The following is a 23,046-nucleotide window of genomic DNA, read 5'->3' as shown; positions in this document are numbered from 1 at the left end:
CATTTTCTTTGCATGTGTGACACATGCACACATTCTAGAAAGACAATATGAGAAGTTAATAAATATTAATGTTGTTTTCTCTCCCACTTGAGTCTTAACCTGCCGAAAATATTAAAGTTAATAAATAAGAAAGACAATATGAGAAGCTAATAAATATATACCTCATAGCCAATGAAAAGGTCAGTGTCTGCCACTCAAGTGGGCACCATGCTAGAAACCGATGGAATATCCATGATATTAGTAGTAGCATGCATCCAACAATGGTTGTGGTTGCTCGATGTGTTGCTGAGCACAAAGAGTTATATGTCTATGCTTGCACGACGGATCCTTAGGACAAACTAAAGGCACCTTATGTGAACCTGATTGTACGACTTATCTGTCATCAGGTAACTACCGATCAGCAGCAGCATATAACACCTTGTGTACTATCGAAGAGTGGCCGGATCTACACCACCTGGAATATGGTACACTTTGTCACTAGGCCATGTCAGCTTGATAGAAAAGAATTCCTTCCTTTGCTCTTCCTGTTGAGCATGCGAAGGCCTAACACCGAGAAACTTCTCTATCCATTCCCATGTCGGGTATTGGTACTATGTTTGGAAGTCCCTCAAGCAGCCACCCATTGACTCTTCAGTATTGGTGTGTAACACTTGGTGGTACGTAACATCTTGCAAGGTGATGGTGCACTCACCCTAAGGCATGTGAAAAGTGTGGGTCTCCAGACACCAACACTATAAATATAGAAATCAGGGTGTTGTCAAGCACAAAGTTCCTGACTTGCACCATGTTGCTAAAACCAGCCTCCCTAAAGTAAGGGAGAATGACGTCCGGTGGTACAAGAGTATGACTAACTCGCCTAGGAAGTAGGAGGCGATGCCTCTGTTAAGGTAAAAAATAAATTAAAATAAAATATTTAAAAATAAAATTAAAATTATAATATTATTTCACACGAATAAAAAGTAAATTAAAATGTCATCATATTTAAAAATTAAATTAAAAATAAAATTATTTCAAATGTCATAATTTAATTTTTTTTTGTGAAATTACTGAATTTAATTCCTAGCATACAAATTGAAATAAAATTTATTAAAAAATTATTTTAACTAATATTCACTAAAACAGGTTGCTCAACTAAATGTAGAGGCCAACTACTAAAACAAACTAGCCACTAATCTAACATATATCATGCTCCTAACACAACATCAATTCTAGTCATACATGGTACAACATAAAACCAATCAAAGTACTTTAACTATAACAGATATATGAGTTTTTATTAAAAAAAAATAACAATACTAACCTCGAAGTCAATTGCTCCTGCAATATGCTACATTGCATTTAATCAATTGATATAATCTCTTTGTGCATCTATGCACACCATAATTCCCAACTAAGTCAAATATGTCAAGAAAAAGGCTCTAAGAGGGAAAGAGAAGTGAGAAAGTGTTGAAAATGACACTTGAGGAGCACTGTAATCGACTTCTTTATATAGATCCCATATCCACTTATCTCATTTACAGTGTAAACGAAATAGGCTATGTTACATAACATGTGTTCACTCGTTACGTTCATGTATGTGTCTTATCTCATTTACAATGCAAACAATATATATATATTTCGTTTATATTATGAATGAGATAAGTAATAAGATACAAAACCTAAATTGTGTCCAAGTTACCCATATTTGTAAATAAAATATTTAAAATATTTATTCAAAAAAAAAAAACCTAACCTAAAACCATTCTCTTCTACCCTTATTTCTTCTTCTCCTTCTTCTTCGATTCTCTCTTCCATCCCTTTCTTAAAATTTTTTTGCCACCTTACTTGTTGAACAAAACGTTAAGAGAAAAGGGAGATTCACTAAATCAATCAAGTAAGTATTTTTATTTATTTTTTTGTTGTTATTAGTAGTTAGTTATTGTGATTTTTTAACTTTGTTTAGGCTGAAAGTAGTTAAAAAAACATGATTATACCTAGTTAAATAATGTGATTTGTTCTTGTAGATGTAGCAATAGTACTAGTATTAGTGTTAGTTAATTGTTGTTGGTAACTATTATTAATTAGTTGTTTTATATATTTTTAGTAAGTTTTGTTTTGTTTGAAATATTTTTTTCAAAAGAAAAATTATTTATTTAATAGTTGTTAGTATATAATTTTTAGTGATTTAGCTTTTATTTTGAAAATGCATTAAAATATGTTAGCTTTGATTATTATTAATGATTATTATTTATTTTTAAATTTTTTTATCTTACATAAAATGTTAGAAGCTTCAATTATTATAATTTATATTTTTAGTTATTTTAGTTTTGTTTGAAATATTTAATAATAAAACTGAATATTGTTAAATGTTAGTACATATTTTTAGAGTTTTGTCTTGTATTTTAATTATTTATTGAAAAAAATAGAATTATGGTTATTAGTTTTTAGCATATATTTTTGCTAATTTTAGTTTTATTTGGAATATTTATTAAAAAGAAAAGCATTGTTATTATTACTATTAATGCTTAGGACGTATTTTTAGTAAATTATATTTTATTTTAAATATTTAGTTATAAAATGACAATATTATTAATTATTAGCCTATGTTATTAACTCAGTTTTGTTAGTTTTTCCTTAAATATTTGTTACAAAATAGTATTATTATTAATTGTTATATTAGCAACAATTAGTGTTCATTTTTAGTAATTTTAGTTTTATTTTGCATATTCATTAGGAGAAATAGAATTATTATTATTAATTTTCAGTGTATGTTTTTAAATATTGATTATAAATGATTAATCACTAGCAAATAAAATAGAGTTATTATTAATTGTTTGTATGTTTTTTTTATTGTGGAATTAAGAAAAGACGAAGACGGAAAAATATGACATTACATGTGCTCTAGACTATGTTATAGAATATCTTCGACATTCTTTATATGTAAGTAACTTTTGTGTTTACAATAGTAGTTAATAATTAACAATTAATTTAGTCATTATTAATTATAGTTCTTATTGAATTGAGTAGTTAGTAATTAATATGAATATTAATTTATATTATTAGTCATAGTTTATTGACTGCTAATTATGATTTTTATTTTCAGAGTTTAAAAAATCTGCACAACAGACACTTAAACCAAGTAGACTTACACAATGTCACGAACTCACAATGGAAGAACAACTAAGAGAGAACCGATTTTATCATATATCTTAGATTGGGAAGATTATGACTTACAATTCGAGTATAAACATATTGGTTGAAAGGTGGCGTCTTGAGACGTACACTTTTCATCTTCCACATGCCGAATGCATGATTATTTTGGAGGATATTGCCATGATCTTTGGACTTCGAACACATGGTCGCCCGATGATTAGATCTACTGATCACAACACAAGCGGGTTAGAAATCGAGTGGATGAACCAATTTGGTAGTGCTCCTGGATCGCACGACCATAGAGGAAGCGAAATCATCTATCATGGTTTTGCAACCTAAAGCAGCGCCAACATTTGATGGACCGACTAAGTAAGGAAATATATGTGAAATGTCATATAATGTTGCTATTTGCTATGACATTATTCAATGACAAGTCTGGAATTACTATATACTGGAAGTATTTGCCGTTGCTTCACCAGTTTTTTTAGATTAATAGGTTTAGTTGGGGTTCTGCATGCCTTGTACACATATATCAATCATTATGTCGAGCATTAAGGTATGATATGGATGGTCCTCTAGCGTTGCTTCTTGTGTGGGAATGGATACGGATGTTGTCATTAGGGCATTAGTCGATGGATACTAGCTTTTCACTCATTCATAGGTAAAATTTAAATACGATGTGGATTTGATTATTATTTCTGTTGTTGGTACTTTCTAATATGAACATTATATGCCAAGTAGAATGATTTATCAACCCACCACAGATCAATATAGAAATTCGACAACTGCTGACATCAGGAGAATGTTGGATGATCTTTCTCTGGACGGGATATATGTTTTGTCATCTGTACTTTTACTTATATTGACTTAAATTGATGATTGCATATTTATACCTTTGAGCTTTCATATGTTATTTAAGTTTGTGTGGGATGTATACAATCCTAACTGGATTGCACCTCATATTATTCTACTTGAGCTGAACTAGGGTTTCAGATCTCTGGAGTGCAACAATGCCTCAAATATGTTTTGAGGTTGTGGAGTGGCATCCGACTAATAGGGTGAGAAAGAAATTTGGCTTTTATCAAGAGCTCCCATGAGAAGCTATGAACCTTGGAGCGTCCCATAACATAGTGCTGACCGGTCCAAAAGCCAAGAATTGGACAGTTGAACATGAGAAATGGATCTTAAAATGGACAAACAGTTCTACGTGCACCTTAACTGGTCAACATGTTGAGAACTATCAACCTTCCAACTAGTACATGTATTAGTATATTTGTAAATTCGGTGATCTCATGTGGCTTTCCAAACAAGAGCAACAACCCCAATAACAAGAGCAAACCACCATGATAACAACTTGAGCAACAACCAGAGTAACAACTACAAGAACAACAACCACTATATCCATACCCATACTCACCATCACAGCAACAATCATATCCACCTCCATATTATATCCACCACGATATCTACACCCATCACACACATATGAATATTCATAACCAGTTATACCATCACATTCAATAATCCTTACAACCTTTCACACAACTTATATGACATCGTATTCACAACCATACCTACCACCGTACACATAAACAAATTCACAATCATCCTAAAAACCTTCCAAATAGCCATATGTGATACCTTGAACCTATTCAAAAAGTTAGATGCTATGTGTTTGATGTAAAATATGTGAATAACTCTCGAATATTGCCATGTTCCATTACTACGACCTACAGTTGAGATAATGAACTTGTGTCGATCAAATATAAGACCAACACCATCTCGACTAACCACATGTGTTCATAGATGGCTAATAAAAAGTGTCAAGTATCGGCAGTCTCACCCTCAACTATGACAAATACAAGAGGCATGATATTCCCATTGCCATATTGTGATATGGCAACTAAAAGAGCCCCTTTATATTTTTCATACAAGTGTGCCATCTACTTGTACCACTGGCTTGCAACTTCTGAATGCTTTAATACAAGGGTAGAAAGTCCAAAACACTCGCATCAAAATCCGGAGATCCTCAACCAACTAATTTTCTCGGTAAGCATATAAGTTTTGTACTCAACAGCTGCTGATGGTAGGCCGAAAACATTTCTTGCATACTAGCTTTATCAACCATATGCATTATTTAAAATTAAACGAAACCACCAAATATTATTACAAGTTGCCTGTACAAAATATTTGTCACTCTCTTCAATACTTGATGATCTACACTTTGAGAAAATATAATTTTAGGTCGTTCATATGTTATTGAAAGAAGAATAACAATAACATATGAATTCTCATATAAAAAGCTCACGCCCTCATATGTATGAGGCAAAATCTGACGATTGTAGTATATTTTTAAATTAACATAACCCTCTATTTTATACACTTATTACATTTACTCACAATTTTTTTTACTCTCTCAATATGCATAACAATTTGAAGAACTAAAAATCTCTCTCAAAATCTAAAAATGAAAACAACTTGTTCACCTCTATTCTCCTTAATGCATTTTAGCTAACACCAAAGGTTCCTTTTATAGTTAGTTTTATATTTTTTTTTATTTGTGGCTATACAAAATTTCATTGACGTTTTCACTTTTTCTCAATAGGTCAGTGACGTTTTGACCAACTTTAATTTTTAAACTCGTTTAACAAACAAAACAACATTGCCATTTTCTATTTTTTTTCTAATTTAAAAATTTTTCAACAAAATAGCATTGCCGTTTTCACATTTTAAAATTTTTTAAAAAATTATTTTCTTCACAAAATAGTGGTGCTGTATTCTTTTTAACCTATTAAAAAAATTAACAAAACAAAATGGCAATGACATTTTTTATCTTTTGAAAAGTAAATGTTTTTTCTAAAGTAGTGTTAAACTTACATGTAAGAAAATAATGATAAAAATCACACATTTCTCTATAATATCAAAAAATATTGAGCCAACACATAGACTAATATAGCAAATTTAAAAATCTTAATTTTTAAATTAAATGAAATTACTAATTTATCCTTATTCTCATACTACTAAATTCCTAAATTCCTAATTTACCCTTCTTTCTCTTCATCCATCTTTCGGAACAGAAAAGCACCACCATACCAGTATCATGGCTGCATAAGTTCGGGTATCATCATTATCTCTTACTTTCTACTTCAAATTAGGGATTCAAATTTTATCTTACCTCTGACGATATTCATGTAGCTCTGGTATCATCATAATCTCATTTCATTTTCCCTTTCCTTTCTATGTTTTTTTCTCTTTTTTACTTTCTTATTATTCCCAAACAACAATTTCAATTTTAACCTATGTATTCATACCAAAATTTTGATTCTTTGTCACCCTATCAATTCAGTTCCTCTCATAAATTTAGCAAATTATTTTTTCACTCTACCTTGCTTAATAAAAATACCATTTTAGTCTCCATTTTTGTATATCCTAGATTTTAGTTCAATTGGTTCATTCCTAAATTCTAATTATTGTTTAGTCGCTAAAGTTACAATCTTTCCTCCAAAATGGATGAGTTTGGGATGTTGACCGAAAGGCTTGGCTTGAAACTACAGGAAAAATTGGCTCTGATGACCTCATTGAAGCGACTTATAGATTGTTGAGTTTAAAGAACTAATAATAATTAATTGATGATGACCAAATATTAATTATTAGATTGAAAGCTCAATTATGTGTGTGATTAGTTTGTTAACTATGCAGAATTAATAGAAAGCAAAAACATGCCTAATAACAAGCTTCAGGCCCACATACACTCATGGCTCAAGGGAATATTTTTTTATTACACCAATAATTTTTCATCAGAAACAAAAGCAATCATCAGGCCAAATCTAAAGGATTGAATAACAAGCAAAGTCCTTAAGTGGTTCGGGCCCAGAAGATTTAAAGATGAGTCAAGCCCATATTCATATTATTTAACTCATTCATGGCCTATGGGAAGATTTACCATCAAGGGAAGGAATATTCACTTTCATTTGAACCATAATATAAAGTAACTGAACTAGTTCTCTCTCTTCTCTTTGTCTCTCTCTTCTCTCTCACCCACGTGAAGCATTCCAAAAAGTAAAGCAAGAAAAGGAAACTCTATTTAGGGTTCAAATTAAAGATGAAAAGTGAGTTACCAAAATCAAACAAGAAGAAGAAAGTCAATTAGCTAGGGCACTAAGCAAAGATCAAATCTGAAGGCTACATTAAAGAAAATTTTCTTTCTTTGTGCTTCATTGAAGATTGTTGAATATTCTCTCTGCATGCACTGAAATAGTAAACTGAAGATTATAGAGATCTGCTACAAATCAAGGAACAAGAAAGAAACTTGGAGTCAAAGCACAAATGAATGGCTTAGATCCTTGAAGAAATTTGAAAAAGGATGAAAGAGAAGATGGTAGGTATGTACGCATGTAAGGTTCAATCACCGCTACTACTTTATCTCTCTTTTGCACCGCTGCTGCTGAATTGGGAAAAGAACAAGTCAAATTGATGAAGCCAAGTTTTAAGCTTTGGAAGCTTTACTCCTCTATTAAAGGGATAAATGGCTAGAGGTTGATTCAAGGAGTGAGAGCATAAAGTTTGGGTTTTCATAGCTTACAAGCTATACCTTATTCTCCTTCATAATTTTCTATTGAAGTATTCTGCACTCTCAGTTTTATTTTTCTTTGTTTTAATGGAAAAAAGGCATTAACATGAGGAATTAAGAAAAAGTCATTGAGAAAAAAGGTGAAGAAAGTTAGATTTGGAGAAAAGCCAAATGTTTATTTCAGATATCCTTTGTACATTTTTCTGTTTTATTTTTATGATCCTGAGAGAATTTTCTTGCTAAGTTGGGTGAGCACTTAGTGGTTGAAAATCTAGAGAGTGAACCTAGTCAAATCTAACCTGGGTAGAAGTTGGGTTTGTCCCCAGATAGGATTGGGTTGAATCTTAGAAAAATTAGTGAATGTATTCTTTGTTAAAGATAGTGAAAATTTCATCATTGTTGTGGTAAAGACTGGATATAGGTTACATTGCACAAAATGGTTGAATCAGGATATATAAATGTGATACTCTTCCTTCTCTGATCTGATTTTGATTTTATTTTCTAAAAGACAAAATAAAATTATCTCCTACTTATTCCGTCCAGTAAGACGTCACAGCAATTCTACTTCCTCGTAATTTTATTTTGGCTCCTCTATCGACAAGAGAAAAAATAAAAGTGTCTTCTGAGTTTTCAATATATAAAAGTAGACTTAACTGATTCTCTATGTTTCATCCAGTTTAAAATAAAAGCAAGCAAAGCAAAAAGGAGGCCTAGATTCAACCCCCTTCTCTAAGTCACTAATAACCATAACAGGTTTTGGTGGATCTCTAATTGGAATCAATTCATTCAATCACCCTAAATCTTCTTCTCAAAACGCATCCAAATTCCACAAACACTTTGATTTTTATTTTGATGGCATTTTCAAGCCAAGCAATAATAAAAAAACATAGATTTTCAGTGACCTCATAAGAGAGAGAGAGAAAAGAAAGGGACAAATTAGAGAAATAGGCTGAAAGAGGTAAAACGAGGGACGAGAGAGTGAAAAAGAAAAAGCAAAGAGAGGAAAGAGAAAAAAGAGAGAAAAGAAAAGGAAAAAACAGAAATAAAAAAGAAGAAAATTGTGTTAGCGATTGACATTAATCTTTTGTTACTCGTAAGATGTCTCATATTAGTGCTGCTGCCACTATTTTGTTAGTGTTGATGTTGATAAACTTTCATTTTCATTTGAAAAAAAAAAAGAAAAAATATGAAAGAAAATTTTCTTTTCTTTCCTTTTTTTTCTCTATTTCTAGCATGTAAATTTTTTTTAAATTGATAGTGCTACTTAGTTATCAAATAATCATAATTTTCAGCATATATTTATATTTATAAGTACATTTTCTATCACTGGAAACAAACTTGGAGTAAGTGAATTAATAACAATTAATAAAGATCCTGTCTTTCTTACACTATATTGGAGAAGAGAAAGTTAGGTAAACTTCTAAGAAAATTTTTTAGTTTCGAACAATATATAAAATATATTTTGAATATAAAAATTATTAACAGTCCTAAATCATGTAAAGCTCAATCATTCATAACTCGTTTGAAAGATCACCACCAATAAAGAGAAACAAAACTACTATTCATAATAAAATGAGACTTAACAATGAATAAAACCCAGACATTGGTCCATCATTAATCTAAGATATGGTTATCCATTATAAGCATAAAAATATAAAAAATAAAAATCATAAACATCTTCATCCCCAACCAATCCACCATAAAAGAATTTTTAAAGTTTTTGTGATCACTATAGGATAGGAATATGTTCAGCCACTTCTTTGGTCAAAGTCAACTCCTTATACATGTTGTTGAAGAGATTCTCTGCTGAAAAAGTATAGAGAACCAAATGTCTAACCAGCCAAGAATTAAACAACTCAATTAATTATAATTATTTCAATATATTTTATTAAATTTTAATTTGAATAACCCCATTAATTGCTGGTTATGCAAAATTAGGATTTGTATAATAACACCAATGCCAATCACGTTCTTTGTTTTTACTCATCAACGGCGCCGTTTTTTCACCCTTCCCTTCTCCATGTCCGCAGTGTGTAAGAACCGCGACTAATTAACCGTTTAATTAAATGATTAATAATTGTTCAAAATAGGATCCGAAAATTTAGAATGAGAATTAGAAAATATAAATATGATATTTGGACTTAGTAGATTTTTTTGAGTCGGAAAATGTAATTTTTTGCGAAAAACCGAGTAATAATCGCGAACCGGCAGATGAACCGGTCGAACTGGTTCAAGTTTGTCTGGTATTATGCGAGAACAATTAAAAATAGTAGAAAATCTTAGAAAAATATTTAGAGTTGAAAATCAGACATTAATTTTAAAGGTTTGACCCAAAGTTAGGCCAAATGGGTTAAAAACGCTAACGGGTTGGACCGAGCCCAAGTTGGGCCCAAAACCCAACATATATAACCCAATTAATGAACCACACTCAGCCACAAAACACAACACATGCAGCTGAAAAGGGGAAGAAGGAGAGAAACCCCCATTATCACTATTCACACGTAATTTTCCAAACTCATAACTTGAGCTACGGAGCTCCGATCGCCGCACCATTTGCGGCCACGCGATCACCACGGAGAGCTCTACAAAACTCACCCAAGAAACTGGTAAGAAAATAACGAAATCCCTCTTAGTTATTCTTTTCAAAAATTCGAAATTTTAGGATTTTGTATTGAGTGAAATTTTATGATTTTGGGTGTTTAGGTACACTCTAGTACTTGATTATTATTAGGTTTTGCCCCAATCATCATTAGGTAAGGTGAGCAATTCAAATCTCTTGTGGTTTTGTGGATTTGATAAACCCTAGGTTGAATTGTTGTAAATTATGTGTATATAGATTGAGTTTGTGATTGTTGACATTTGATTGGAGCTTTGGAGTGATTGTTGATGCTTGTTGGAGTTGGTTGGTGACTTAGTTGTGGTTGGAAGCTTGAATTGCGCTCAATTTGGGTTTTGGTACATATTGGGAATCGGTCAAGGTATGGTTTCGGTTTTCTCTATGTAATATATAATATTTCAGGACACTTAGACTAGTGACTCATAGGATAGGTTTGGATTGAATTGATTGTTTGATTTTGAGGATGCATGATGATGGTGTTAACTTGATAATGTGTGATGATGTTAATGCTTGTGATGGTTTTGATATGTGGAAGTGAGAATTATGATGATGCATGATAGATGAAGCTTGTGAGTGGTGAGAATTGGTGTAAGTGTGTAATATTGAATGTTGATATGCAAAATATGAAATTGTGGGGTGATAGAGGTGGAATTGATGGATATAGGATTTGGATGGTTGAAATATGATGGAAAGGTAAAGTATAATGTTTGGTAATGTTGTATGATGAGATGGAAGAGGCTTGATTTGGTTTTGGTTATGAATCCTTAGGAATGGAGAATTTGTAAACTTTTATAAAAAAAATGAATTTTTGATGAACTTCAACGGATCATATCTGGAGCTACCGTTCTCTTCACCCCATGACTCTCCTTCCGTCACGACGTAGCCACCGCCGGGTTCCATTTGCGACACACGATCAACTACTTCGATCTATGGCGACTCCTTCACTCGCGATGCACGGCTTTCGTGGCTTCCTCCTCGCAACGGGCCACTGCGAGTCCCCCGCCGTCCACACAACACTGTCCAAGGCGTCGTCTCCGGCTATCCTGCGGCTCTTCTTCTCCTCTTCCTATTTGGTTTTGAATGATTCTTTTAACTAGTTTTTTATGTTTCTTTTTCCTAAATTTCGGATGATTCTTTTTATTAGATTTGGATGATTCTTTTTTCTATGTTTTCTATGTTTTTTTCTTAGGATTTGGATGATTTTTTATCTTATATTTTGGTACTTTTTTTTTTTTGGAATTTCAAATTTTTTTTTGGAAAGAAGAATTAGGATTTACGTAATAAATAGTAAAAAGTAAATTAGAATAAGAAGAGGTAATTAATAATCATTAATTTTGTATCTTTAAAAAATAAAATTTAAATAATTACTAATCAATGACAATTAATTAGTAGAATGTAGTTCAAAAACACTTGTTAATTTATTGTTGGTTGGACCCTTCTTAATTTTCTAATAGAATTATTTCCTGCTTCTTTCTTGCAAAGAAAAATCGAGATATATATTTTCAAATTTATGAATTCCAAGCTGGCAACATCAAACTTAACAAATTCAACTTCTCTGAATTTAAGAATAGCCTTCCAAGACAACATTATTAATAAAAGCTAAGGTAATTATTAACAGGATTCTAATATATTTCTTTACATTAAAGAACAGAGTACATAGACATTCTTCCCAGCACAAGGGAAATATATATTCCAAAGAATTTCATTCTCTACAATTGTAATTGAGAACCGCTCAAGAATAATGATCTAATTCACCATAATGAAACAATGATCACATATGCCCAACTTAATTTGAAACTTAACATTAGCAACATAATTTCAAAGTACAATGGTTAATGTTAAGTTCCATTACATGGTAATGGCTACCAATTAGATAACATGTCGAAACATATTGCGCTCCATGTAACTAGGATGGAAACAACGGAATGGCAGCTAACTTTGCAAAGTGTTACCGCCACGTAACACGGCTAAAAAATACGTTAGCTGTTCACCGTTACCGTTAGAATCAGCTTGCTTTCTAAGCTCACGGTGCTGGGAAACAACATCATCGGACACCACTTTTAACCTGCACAAAGGACACGTGGCGCAGTAGTCTTTGAGCCATGTGTCTAAGCAATCCCTGTGAAACGTGTGTTGGCATTTCAGACTCCTCAGCTTCTCCCCTTCCATGAACTCCGACAAGCATAGCGTGCACTCCACGTGCCGTGGCGGTTTCAGCTTCAATAACTTACTACTCTTCTTGCTGTAGCAAATTGTTGGGTTCTTCTCTTCGATGAATCTGAGGTACTTCTTTGTTGTGATTGGACCTGTATATGATGATGATTTTAGCTTCCTGATGAGGATGATTATTTCAGTCAGAAGGAATGCCAATAGGATTATGATTTTGTAACAAAGCTTGTGGAAGAGCTTAGAAAAAATTGCCATGGAAGATTGATGATGCTAATACTAGATTTCTATTTCTAATTGGAATATGGAATAATAGCCATACCTATCATCATCATGGTTTGGGTTCTTATTTGGAATGATGGGATATATATATGTATGATGCCATGATGGGTGCCTGAATAATAATTACCTTTCAATGCGTTATAAACTCTATCATTACCTTCAACTTTTGAATACATCGGTACTAGCCATATATAATGAGAGAAAGATGACGTGGTTGGTGGCGGCTGCTTCTTCTTCTTCTTTTTTAAAAGAGACTCATCTAGATAAAAATATTAAAAATATTTTTTTTAAATATTTTTTAAAAAATTAAAATTTAACATATATAATTAATTAAATTGTATTATTTTTATTAAAATTAGACTGAATAAATTAATTTAGTAAAAAATTTAATAAATTAAATTTTAAATTAGGTTAAATTAATATTTTTTTATAAAAATAATTACAATATTCTTAAGCTATTATATATATATAGAAAATTTTAAATCCTAATTGTACGACGACGACAGAAGAAAAAAAAGCTAAAATTATATTTTTAAAATTAATATATATAATAAAAATATTTTAATTATTTTTATAATAAGAATATTATAATTATTTTTATAAAAATTAATATTAATTTAAATTAATTTAAAATTTAATTCATTATTTTTTAATTAAATTAATTTATCTAATTTACTTTTGACAAAATAATATAATTTAATTAATAATATATATTAAATTTTAATTATTAAAAATATCTTAAAAAAAAATATTTTAGACGTTTTTATTAAAGTGACTCTCTTAACAAAACAGTTGACACAATCACACAATTAAACGTAAAGGATAGACTAGAATCTCTCTCCAATAGTCCAATTTGAGTTCAATTCTTCTTTTGGTGACTATTTGAGTTGAATTATGCGGCTACGTAAAACCCACCTTATAAGATAATTTATGTAAGTACTATAAATGTAACACTAATATTACAAGAACAACGTAATTTATTATCTTTTATTAATAGTTAATAAATAATATTTAAAAATATTAGTTAAAAATATATTATTAAATTATTAGACTAAAGAATATAAAAAAGTTTAAAATATTTTTTAATTATAATAAAATAAGTAAATAACTAGTATTTATGCTGATAATATTATCAAATAATCTATTTATTTATTATTTATTTTTAATATAAAAATCATGTCAATATTTAAAATTTTCTATTAAATCAAAATTTAATACTTTTTTAAAATATATTTCAATTACTGCAATAAAAAAATATTATACAATATATTTTATTTATTCAATTAGTAGTATTTTACCTAAATATTTTGTTCATTGAAAAAGAAACCCCCTGGACATACATTTTTTATAAAATATTGAAAAATGATATAGAGAGAAAAGTAAAAAAAGCTTAACGACTATGGTGGGTAAACCAAACTAGAAAATTGGATCATTGTGGAAATATTATTTTTAGAATTATCCAAGACAAAGATAGTGGTAGAGGTTATAGAGTTGAGGTAGGAACCTAGAAAATAGCAGCTGTTGGTGTTAGCGTGTTGTCCACTCATGACTACTAGGGAAAAAGGCATAACACAAAGCAATGAATATGGAAAAAGAATCATAACAAAAGAATCCAATACATCAGTCAACATTTCTGACCTCACATTTGGCATCCACTCTTTCTCCTCGCATTCAAAAGGCTTGGCAATGATTGATGAACATCAACATCAACATCAACATCCTTGATACATGGTAAGGAGATTAAATCCCCAAAATGGGTAATTACTTTAAGGTTGTTAATAAATGAGGACCAGAACTAAAAAGGAGATATTTTTTCCACAAAAATTTTTGAAATTTTTATAAAATATGAAATTGTAAATAATTTTTGGTTTTACAGTGGAAACTGATGTGTGGATTGTGTAGCAATTATACCACCGACTTTTATGGGAAGAATTGTCAACCACCAACAAATTACAAACTTCTAGAGTCTATAAAATAAAATCGGAATAAACACAATGTTTTGAAAGTGAAATAAACAGAATGTTAACGTTTATTGTGTGAATATTTTATGTATCCACATGACATGACCACATGTTACATTCCCATTTCTAAAATGAGCATTGTGAGTTCACCAAAGGCATGTATCATGTTTACTTTTCATTTTCAAAAAACAAATAGAGAAACATAACGCCTAAAAGTAAAATAATAAATGATACGATTTATTTTAAAAGAGTTTTTTAGGATCTGATGATTTCACATGATAGAAAAATATTGATAGAACTAATTGATAAACCTAATTATCATTCTAATTCTATAGAATTTAACTATTTTGTACTCTTAGAATATATGTTAAAGTTATATATAGAAAAATATTTTATTAAAAATATAAAAAATTTAAGTTTTTAATATATTTATTTTGTATTTGTTAAAAAAAATTAAAATTTTTTTACTAATAATAATTTTATCATTTATAAAATTAATACTTATTAAGATTTTATCCAATTTAATAATGTATGTTTCTCTCTAAAAAATATAAAAAACTAGTAAGTGAGGATAAACAAATTAATTTCTAGAAAGGAGAAGAAGAATGAAAGAGAAAGAGAAGTGTGATTCTCATTATGATGGAAAGTGGTTACAATAATTGTTCTATTACAGGTTTATATATGTGAACTAAATTTGGTGAGGTACCAATAGACTCTTTCACCTTAGAATAATAGAAAGGAGTAAGTAAGTAACTCTGCTAACAACATACTTGCTCAGTTTGTATCTGAAATTATACTCTCTTTTCTACATGACCCTCACATTTCTTTTCACCACATTCTCTATCATGTCCCTATCAACTCGAAATTGTTAACTTCTTCGAATTCTGCACTTTGAGTTTGTCCCAAAGTTGAATGAATGCGGTGGAAGGAAGAGTTTTGGTAAAAGTATCTGTAATCCAAACTGAATTGGAAACATGCCTTACTAAAACCACTTTATTTGTGACATAGTCTCTTACAAAGTGCAAGTCGCTATATCAAAGTGTTTTATTTTTGAATGTAATATCAGACTTACTACTAAGAGCACAATACTTTGATTATCACAGTATGTCATAGGTGCTTCTTGTACTGATCACTTTATCTCACTAATCAGGCCTTTAATCCAAATTAACTTTACCACTAAATCTGCTAATGTCCTGTACTCTGCTTCTGTGCTTGATCTAGTCACTACTCCTTGCTTCTTTGATTGTCAAGACACAAAATTGCTTCCCACAAAGACACATAAACTTCCAATTGACTTCCTATCGTTTGGATCACCAGCCCAGTTCGAGTCACAGTAGGCTGTAATCTTCAGAGATGGATCTTTATGAATCTTCAGACCATATGTAGCAATACCACTAACATAATAACGTATTCTTTTGACTACTTTTCGATGAGCTTCTTATGGTACTTTTGCATAAATTGAGCAAGATTATTCACATTGTATGCCAAGTCAGGCCTTGTCATAGTCAAATATTACAGACTTTCTACCACAAAATGATATAGATGAGGATTGTCAAACACAACTCCTCCTGTAACATGAATTCTCAGAGTAGATGGCAATGGTGTAGCACATGGTTTGCAGTTACTCATACCACTTTTGCAAGCAAGTCTTGCGCATACTTGCCTTGAGACATCATTAATCCCCCATCATTAGTCTTGCTCATTTGGATTCCCAAGAAATAGTGAAGCTCTCCCTTGTCCTTCAATGCAAAGGCTGAGTTGAGCTTCTGAGTAACTGCAGTAATGACTTCAGTACAACTCCCAATCACAATGATATCATCAACATAGATCAATACATAAGTGATGGAGGATTCTAGTTGCTGCACAAACATTGACACATCTGATTTTATTGGTGAAAAGCCAAGTTTCTGAAGTGCTAAAGAGAACTTATGATATCAAGCTCTAGGTGCCTGCTATAGGCCGTAGAGTGCCTTTGTAAGTTTGCAAACTAAGTTGCTGTCACTAGATGTGTACCCCTATAGCTGCTTCATGTAAACATCATCAATGAACTTCTCATATTAGAATGCATTGTTCATATCAACCTGCCTTATTGACCAACCTCTTTCTAGTACTATGGACAGTATGATCCTAACTGATGTTTGCTTTACAACTGTACTGTAAGTCTCGATGAAGTCAAAGCCCGGTCTCTGGAAAAATCCCGGAGCAACGAGGCATGCCTTGTGCTTCTGTAGGCTACCATCAGCATTGTACTTAAGCTTGAAAACTCATTTATTGCCTATGGACTCTTTGCCAGCAGGTAGTAGAACAAGTTTCCATGTGTTGTTCCTCTTTAAAGCCTCACATTCAGCATCCATTGTAATAACCTAATTTTTGGCAAGTTTGGATCATTGCCAATCATTAGATGTCACTTCTCAGTAATCCTATAAAACTCTAAACTCGATAATATTTACTATATATGAACCTTTCATACTAACGGAATTGTTATGTTAGCTTATTTTTATGATATTTTTTTCTTAATAAATCTGTTAGCAACAAACAAAAATATCATAGAGATATACAATATAAAATAAATACCAAACTAACAGCAAATTAAATAGCAATGAGATTATAGAAAAACTTTCATACCTATATACATCCCAAGTTAGTTCATACAAACTTGACATACTTAGATATATATACATATAGACATATATACAACTGACAACTTTTGATATACCTGGTTCATGTAGACAACCCCTAAACTAGCACCCGGGCTAACAAAAGAAAGTTCAAGTCCTATTCCTCAAGAAAATACTACAAAGTGAGGTAAAGCAGAGTTTAAGAAACAAAAGAACCTCTATCCTATTACTGCATCTATTGAAAATCTCTCGTTGTCTAGATCTGAGTTCCCTTCCACCACCAGCACTGCTCTCTGCGTCAGAAACTATAACGATAGCATCATCGGATCTCCAGTCCGGGTCCTCACTAGGGTCTTCCTTGGAAGAAGTCGAAACATATCCAGCGTTATCCTGCCTTGCTGGTCTAATATCACACACAGAGGGCCTATCTGGGCATCCAGATCAGGTATCACGATCGACTCATACTTTGGTGGATTAACTGGTGGAGAAGCTGGAGGAGTAACAGGTAATGGACCAGTATAAAAAGCACCTGGCATGGCTGGTTCACAAAAGTACTGAAGAGGAAAAGAATGATAATCTCTCAGTGGATGAAACATCGTTGATATCGAACTTTTAAAAGGATTATCAGGATTGAAATGAGCACTATATAGTGGATAATCGAAAGATCCGCTATAACGCATATACATGTGGGTGCACAACTCTGTCCAAATAATGGCTCGATCTCTCAGCGGGTCTCCAAATACGCGTTCTTCTGGTAGCTCAACAAACAATACTCCGTGAGCCATAGCTATGTTCGACTCTTCCATTTGTGGGGACATGAAAAAAGAAGGGGTGAGAACCTATATGGTTCCCAGTAAGGTGTAGCATGAAAAGCCTATCCCTCTCGTAAAATCTAGAGTTCTGATTCTAATGTAATGACTCACTTGCTAGGTCTATTAGCTATTTTTGTGTCGTAGACTCTATCATTACTCTATCTTGGCATCCTCCTTTGGGGTTAATGTAACTCCTACACTATTCTCTACGACTGTTATTCCTAATTTTACTATTTTATTCTAAACTTTGGAGAAATTTAAATCATATAATTTTAAAAATATAAAATAGAAAATTAGCAAGAAGCAGATAGCACATAGTAGAAAGAATGAACAGTAAACAATCACAATCAAATGTACAAACAATTTATCATACATGCCTATCCCTAGTGCGGATCATGAGCTCACGTGTCGGTTGACCATCTACTTCCCAACGTTACTCGAGAATAAACTCATATATGACTTCTCAGCTCAGTCAGTAATGCAACTCTGTTGGCATGCACCTGTCTGAGAAGTAAAACAATTTGTTTCTCAGCTCAGGCAGTAAAATAATTTCCAAAGCAAGTGCCTAGTTGAGTAAACGGCTGTTCCTCACTCTGATAGGCGTCCCTACTCTACACCCTTCTCCTTCTCACCATATAATCCGCTCTGGTTCTATCAGAGCAAGCCTCACCCCTTCTCACCAGACAATTTGCTCTGTGTTCATTGGGGCTATCAATATATTATAATTTATTCAATTCCGGTCCTCTCTAGAATTTTCAAGTTTAGCCAGTTCATCCATCCTGACCAAGGGCTCTTCTCCCAACCAGTATGTTTTTCGTGGCTGGGGGTCTCTACCTAGCCAATAAAATATGTTTCATACAATATTTTATTGGTTCGGGGACTCTCCCTCACTGAGCACTTGATTCGTGAGGTTGTCTGCCTACCGATGTTACTTTAGTGGGACTTACACAATATTTTGAGGCTTTTCGTCATTTTATTCGGAAGCACATAGCTTTGTAGTTTTTAGAATCTTTCCGAGGTTTGCTCTCTCAGAGGTCTTTAACAAATAGAGCGTTCTTCTTTCTAAGGTCGTGGCTTTAAGTCATACAACTTACCGACCCTAATGTTGATGTTTTCTTTGTTGTGCTCTCTTCTTACAATACTAATATGATGCATTCTCTCCCATGAGAAAATTTATCTTTATTTTTTTCTCATGTATATTTTTATTCAACTATTATTAACTATCTTTTACTTTTTTAATTATTATTTTTTTGTAACTTATTACTTTTAATTCATGCTCTTGCTTCTTTAGGTTAATGCCTTCTTGACAACTATTTTTCTAATTAATAATTGATATAACTAATGGACTCGGAATCACACAAATTTTATATTCATGCATTCGTGACGAATTTAAGTTTCTCACTATATAGACATTATAATTTTCTGGGTTTGGAAACTAATGGTATACCAAGAAAACCGTGATTGCTTCTTTGGTTTTTCGGAAAACGTACTCTTTACTTATGGAGTGGTTGTACGTCGCGAAACCTTTACACACGAGCTATATCTCTTAATGACATTAATCTATACATCTTAAGATTTGATTTAAATCAAATTTTATAGTATTACGATCAAAGTTGAATTTTATTAGAAATTTAGAAGTTTTATTTTTAGTTTTTTATTTTTATTTTTAGTATTTTATTTTTAGAATTTATAAAAAATAAGAAATGAAAATAAAAAAATAATATTTTTATTTTTTTAATATTTGATTTGTATTTTATTTTTTAATATTTTTTGTTTCTAAGATCTTATAAAAGACAGTGAAAATGCTAGCGGCAATGATTAATTAAATAATATGTTCACTTGCATATCTTGGTGCATTAGGGTGTGTTTTCATTTCTATTTTGCGAACACCAATAATGAAATGACATTGCATATCTTGATGGCCATTTTTCTATTCCTGTATATTTAGTGAAATAATATGTCTATTTCTTTATTTGTATTAAAAAAAAACAGATTTTCCAAACGGCCAATGCTATGGTGATGAAGGCCTTTATTTTCTATACTTGATGAATGTACGTGGTTGAAACTGCTTCTATACGCGTGGTTTATATGCTTATTGAATTGGAGACAATTACTGAATCCAAGACAGAGGCACGATGAGTTTGTCATTTTGGGCGTTAATAATTAGCAGAAGTTAATGCTAATGTTAGTGTAATTATTGGGCCATTTTTGGTGGGCCTAAATTTTTTGTACGAGGTGGTTATGGATCTCATGTTTTCTTTTAAATCCAAAAATAGAAGTGTTATGGGTAGAGTTTTTAATCCAAGAAACAAGATTATGGATAGCAAAAAATAAAGAAAAAGAAAATCTGTTGCTGAAAAATAAAATAAAAAAACCGTGTTCTTGTCCCAAAAAAATAACCATGATGATGAAAATAACAGTAATTACATGAGCTAGAAAAAAGTGGCATTTACAGGAAGAGTAACACTAGCAATGATAATAATAATAATTTGAGTAAAGGATATTTTCGTCCCTGACCTTTTTTTTGCAGATATTTTTGTCCTCAAGCAATGGAAAATACATTAAAGCCCCTGACCGCTGAAAAACGTGGACATTTATGTCCTTCCGTTGAATTCAGCCATTTGCACTGGACGGAAAAGGCTGAGCTGGCAGAGGTGGCGCTGAGGTGGCACGTAACGGAGGCCAGGTGGCATGGAGGATTTCGTAAGAGGACATATAAGTCCCTGGAGGCGAAAACGACGTCGTTTCGTCTCCTCCTCTCGAAACAAAGTTGAATCCCCATATATAATACCCAAAAGACCCATAGTTGAGTGAGAGAATTACAGAAAACCCTAAACCAAAGATGATCAAACTCCTTCGTCTCTGTTTCTCCCTCCAAAAAATACAACACGTAGAAGAGCAAAAGGCCAGGGATTGAAGTTGGGGGCAGAAGCTGAGGAGAAGCTTGGTCTGAGGTCGTGGTTGCTGTCTTCGGCTCAAGGTAAGATTGCGATGCTTAGCTAGGAAGGCAATGTGTTTGCATGTTTACAGTGTAAGAAAGAAAGTGAAAAATGGGTGTATTGCGTCCTGTGTAGGATTAGGGGGAGGGATTGTGTTTGAGCAATATAGTTTCTTTCATATGTTGTGTTGTTTCCTTTTTTTAATCCTAGTTCTGCACTGGTTAATTTCAGATGGTTGACGTGTTTGTGGTTCCGGTCTTTCATCATAGAGGGAACTTCGTAAGAGGAGTTGGTGGAAAAATGGTTTATTAGAATGGAAAGGATGAGAGGTTCCCTGAGATGGACCTAGACTTTGTTAATTTCGGAGACTTGGTGACACTATTTAAGGGTTTGGGCTACCAGTCATATAAGGCAGTATACTGGTATGATCATCAAGCACTGCCTTTGAATCCGGGATGAACATATTGACTGGGGATGCAGGGATCAACGCAATGCGAGAGAACCTAATGAAGCACCCAGGGCGAGGTGAGTTCCATATATACTTTGATCATCCTGTCGACGAGCCGGAGGTTGTTGAGGATGCTGTCCAGGACAGAGATACTGCAAGGGAGGTGGATGAAACTGCAGAGGAATCGAATTCTTCCTCTTCATCTGATGACGGGTACGAGAGCACAGAGGACGTCTTGTGCAAACCTCCACCGGCTGGAATTGAGAGTGATAGTAGTGAGAGTGACAGCAATAGTGGGGTCACTGCTGGGAAGAGGAAAAGAGGTGTCAAGGGTAAGAAGAAGGTCGTTACGCTGAACAAGAAGGTAGTCACTCTAAAGAAGAAGGTAAATACTCCAAGAAAGAAGGTAGTTACACCAAAGAAGCAAAGGAAGAAGAAAAGACAATTCGGCACAAGGGTTAATGAAAGAGGGGAAGGCAGCGGGAATGGGACTGATGCATGTGGTGAAGCAAGGGATCAAGGACCTGGTGTCCAGCTGGATTATGCATTCGGGGTGGGTTTTATGTCAGTGAGCTCCCGATGGAGTGGAGGAGATCATGTTTGAGTATGAGTCTGAAGACTTACATACTCCCATATCATCTGATGATGAAGGCAGAGGTGAAAAGTTTCCAGAGTTTGATGATGAGTATGCTCATGGTGAGGGCAGGTTTGAGCTAGGAGCTAGGTTTGCCACTGTGGACAGGTTCAAGGAGGTAGTTAAAGATTCTTTCATTGTTGAGGGTCGGGAAGTGAAATGGATAAAAAATGACAAAGAGAGAGTGAGAGTGGGGTGTGGGGATAATGAGTGTCCTTACTTGGTTCACTTGTCATACAACAAAAGTCTGCAGTGTTATCAAGTGAAGACCTACCATCCAGAACACACTTGTGCGAGGGATTTGGGCAGTAACGCTGCTGATCAACTCTGGCTAAGTAAGAAGATTGAAAAGCGGATGTCCATCCAACCACACATGAATACAAAGGAGGCTACTGATTTTCTTAAAGAGGAATTTTTCCTCTGTCCCCATCCTAAAATGGTTTATAGAGCAGTGAAGGAGGCTAGGGACAAGATCCAGGGAAATGAAAGGGAACAATACAAGAGAACCAGGGATTATTATGAGGAAATACTGGCTCATCAGCCAGGCTTGAGCTCATGCCAATTCCAGATGGTCCCCCTGTTTTTGATAAAATATACATTTTTCTAGATGCCTGCAAACAAGGTTTCAAAGATGGATGTCGTCCCCTATTGCATTTGGATGGGTGCTTCCTGAAAACATATTATGGTGGTTGGCTTCTAGCAGCAGTTGCTTAGGATGCAAACAACTAGTTTTATGTTGTTGCCTATGGAGTGGTCAGGGCTGAGACTAAGGAAGCCTGGAAGTGGTTCCTGACCAATCTGCAAGGGGACATAGGAGACGATGCTAACCATGGCTGGAACTTCATATCAAACCAACAGAAGGTAAAA

General features: G+C 33.0%; 1 protein-coding gene across 1 annotated transcript; it reads right to left on the bottom strand.

Moving 5' to 3' along the window:
- Window positions 1–11,949: 11,949 nt before the first annotated feature.
- On the bottom strand, window positions 11,950–12,917 carry LOC107621630 (RING-H2 finger protein ATL54-like). The gene has a single exon (XM_016323663.3). It carries the CDS (start codon window positions 12,741–12,743, stop codon window positions 12,252–12,254), a length of 492 nt encoding a protein of 163 aa, XP_016179149.1. The 5' UTR covers window positions 12,744–12,917; the 3' UTR covers window positions 11,950–12,251.
- Window positions 12,918–23,046: the final 10,129 nt, after the last annotated feature.

Source organism: Arachis ipaensis, chromosome B10, assembly GCF_059453495.1.
Source record: "Arachis ipaensis isolate K30076 ecotype BB chromosome B10, ASM5945349v1, whole genome shotgun sequence".
NCBI classification, from domain to species: domain Eukaryota; kingdom Viridiplantae; phylum Streptophyta; class Magnoliopsida; order Fabales; family Fabaceae; genus Arachis; species Arachis ipaensis.
The sequence above is the reverse complement of the archived record's forward strand: the minus strand, read 5'-3'. Positions and strand labels throughout refer to the sequence as shown.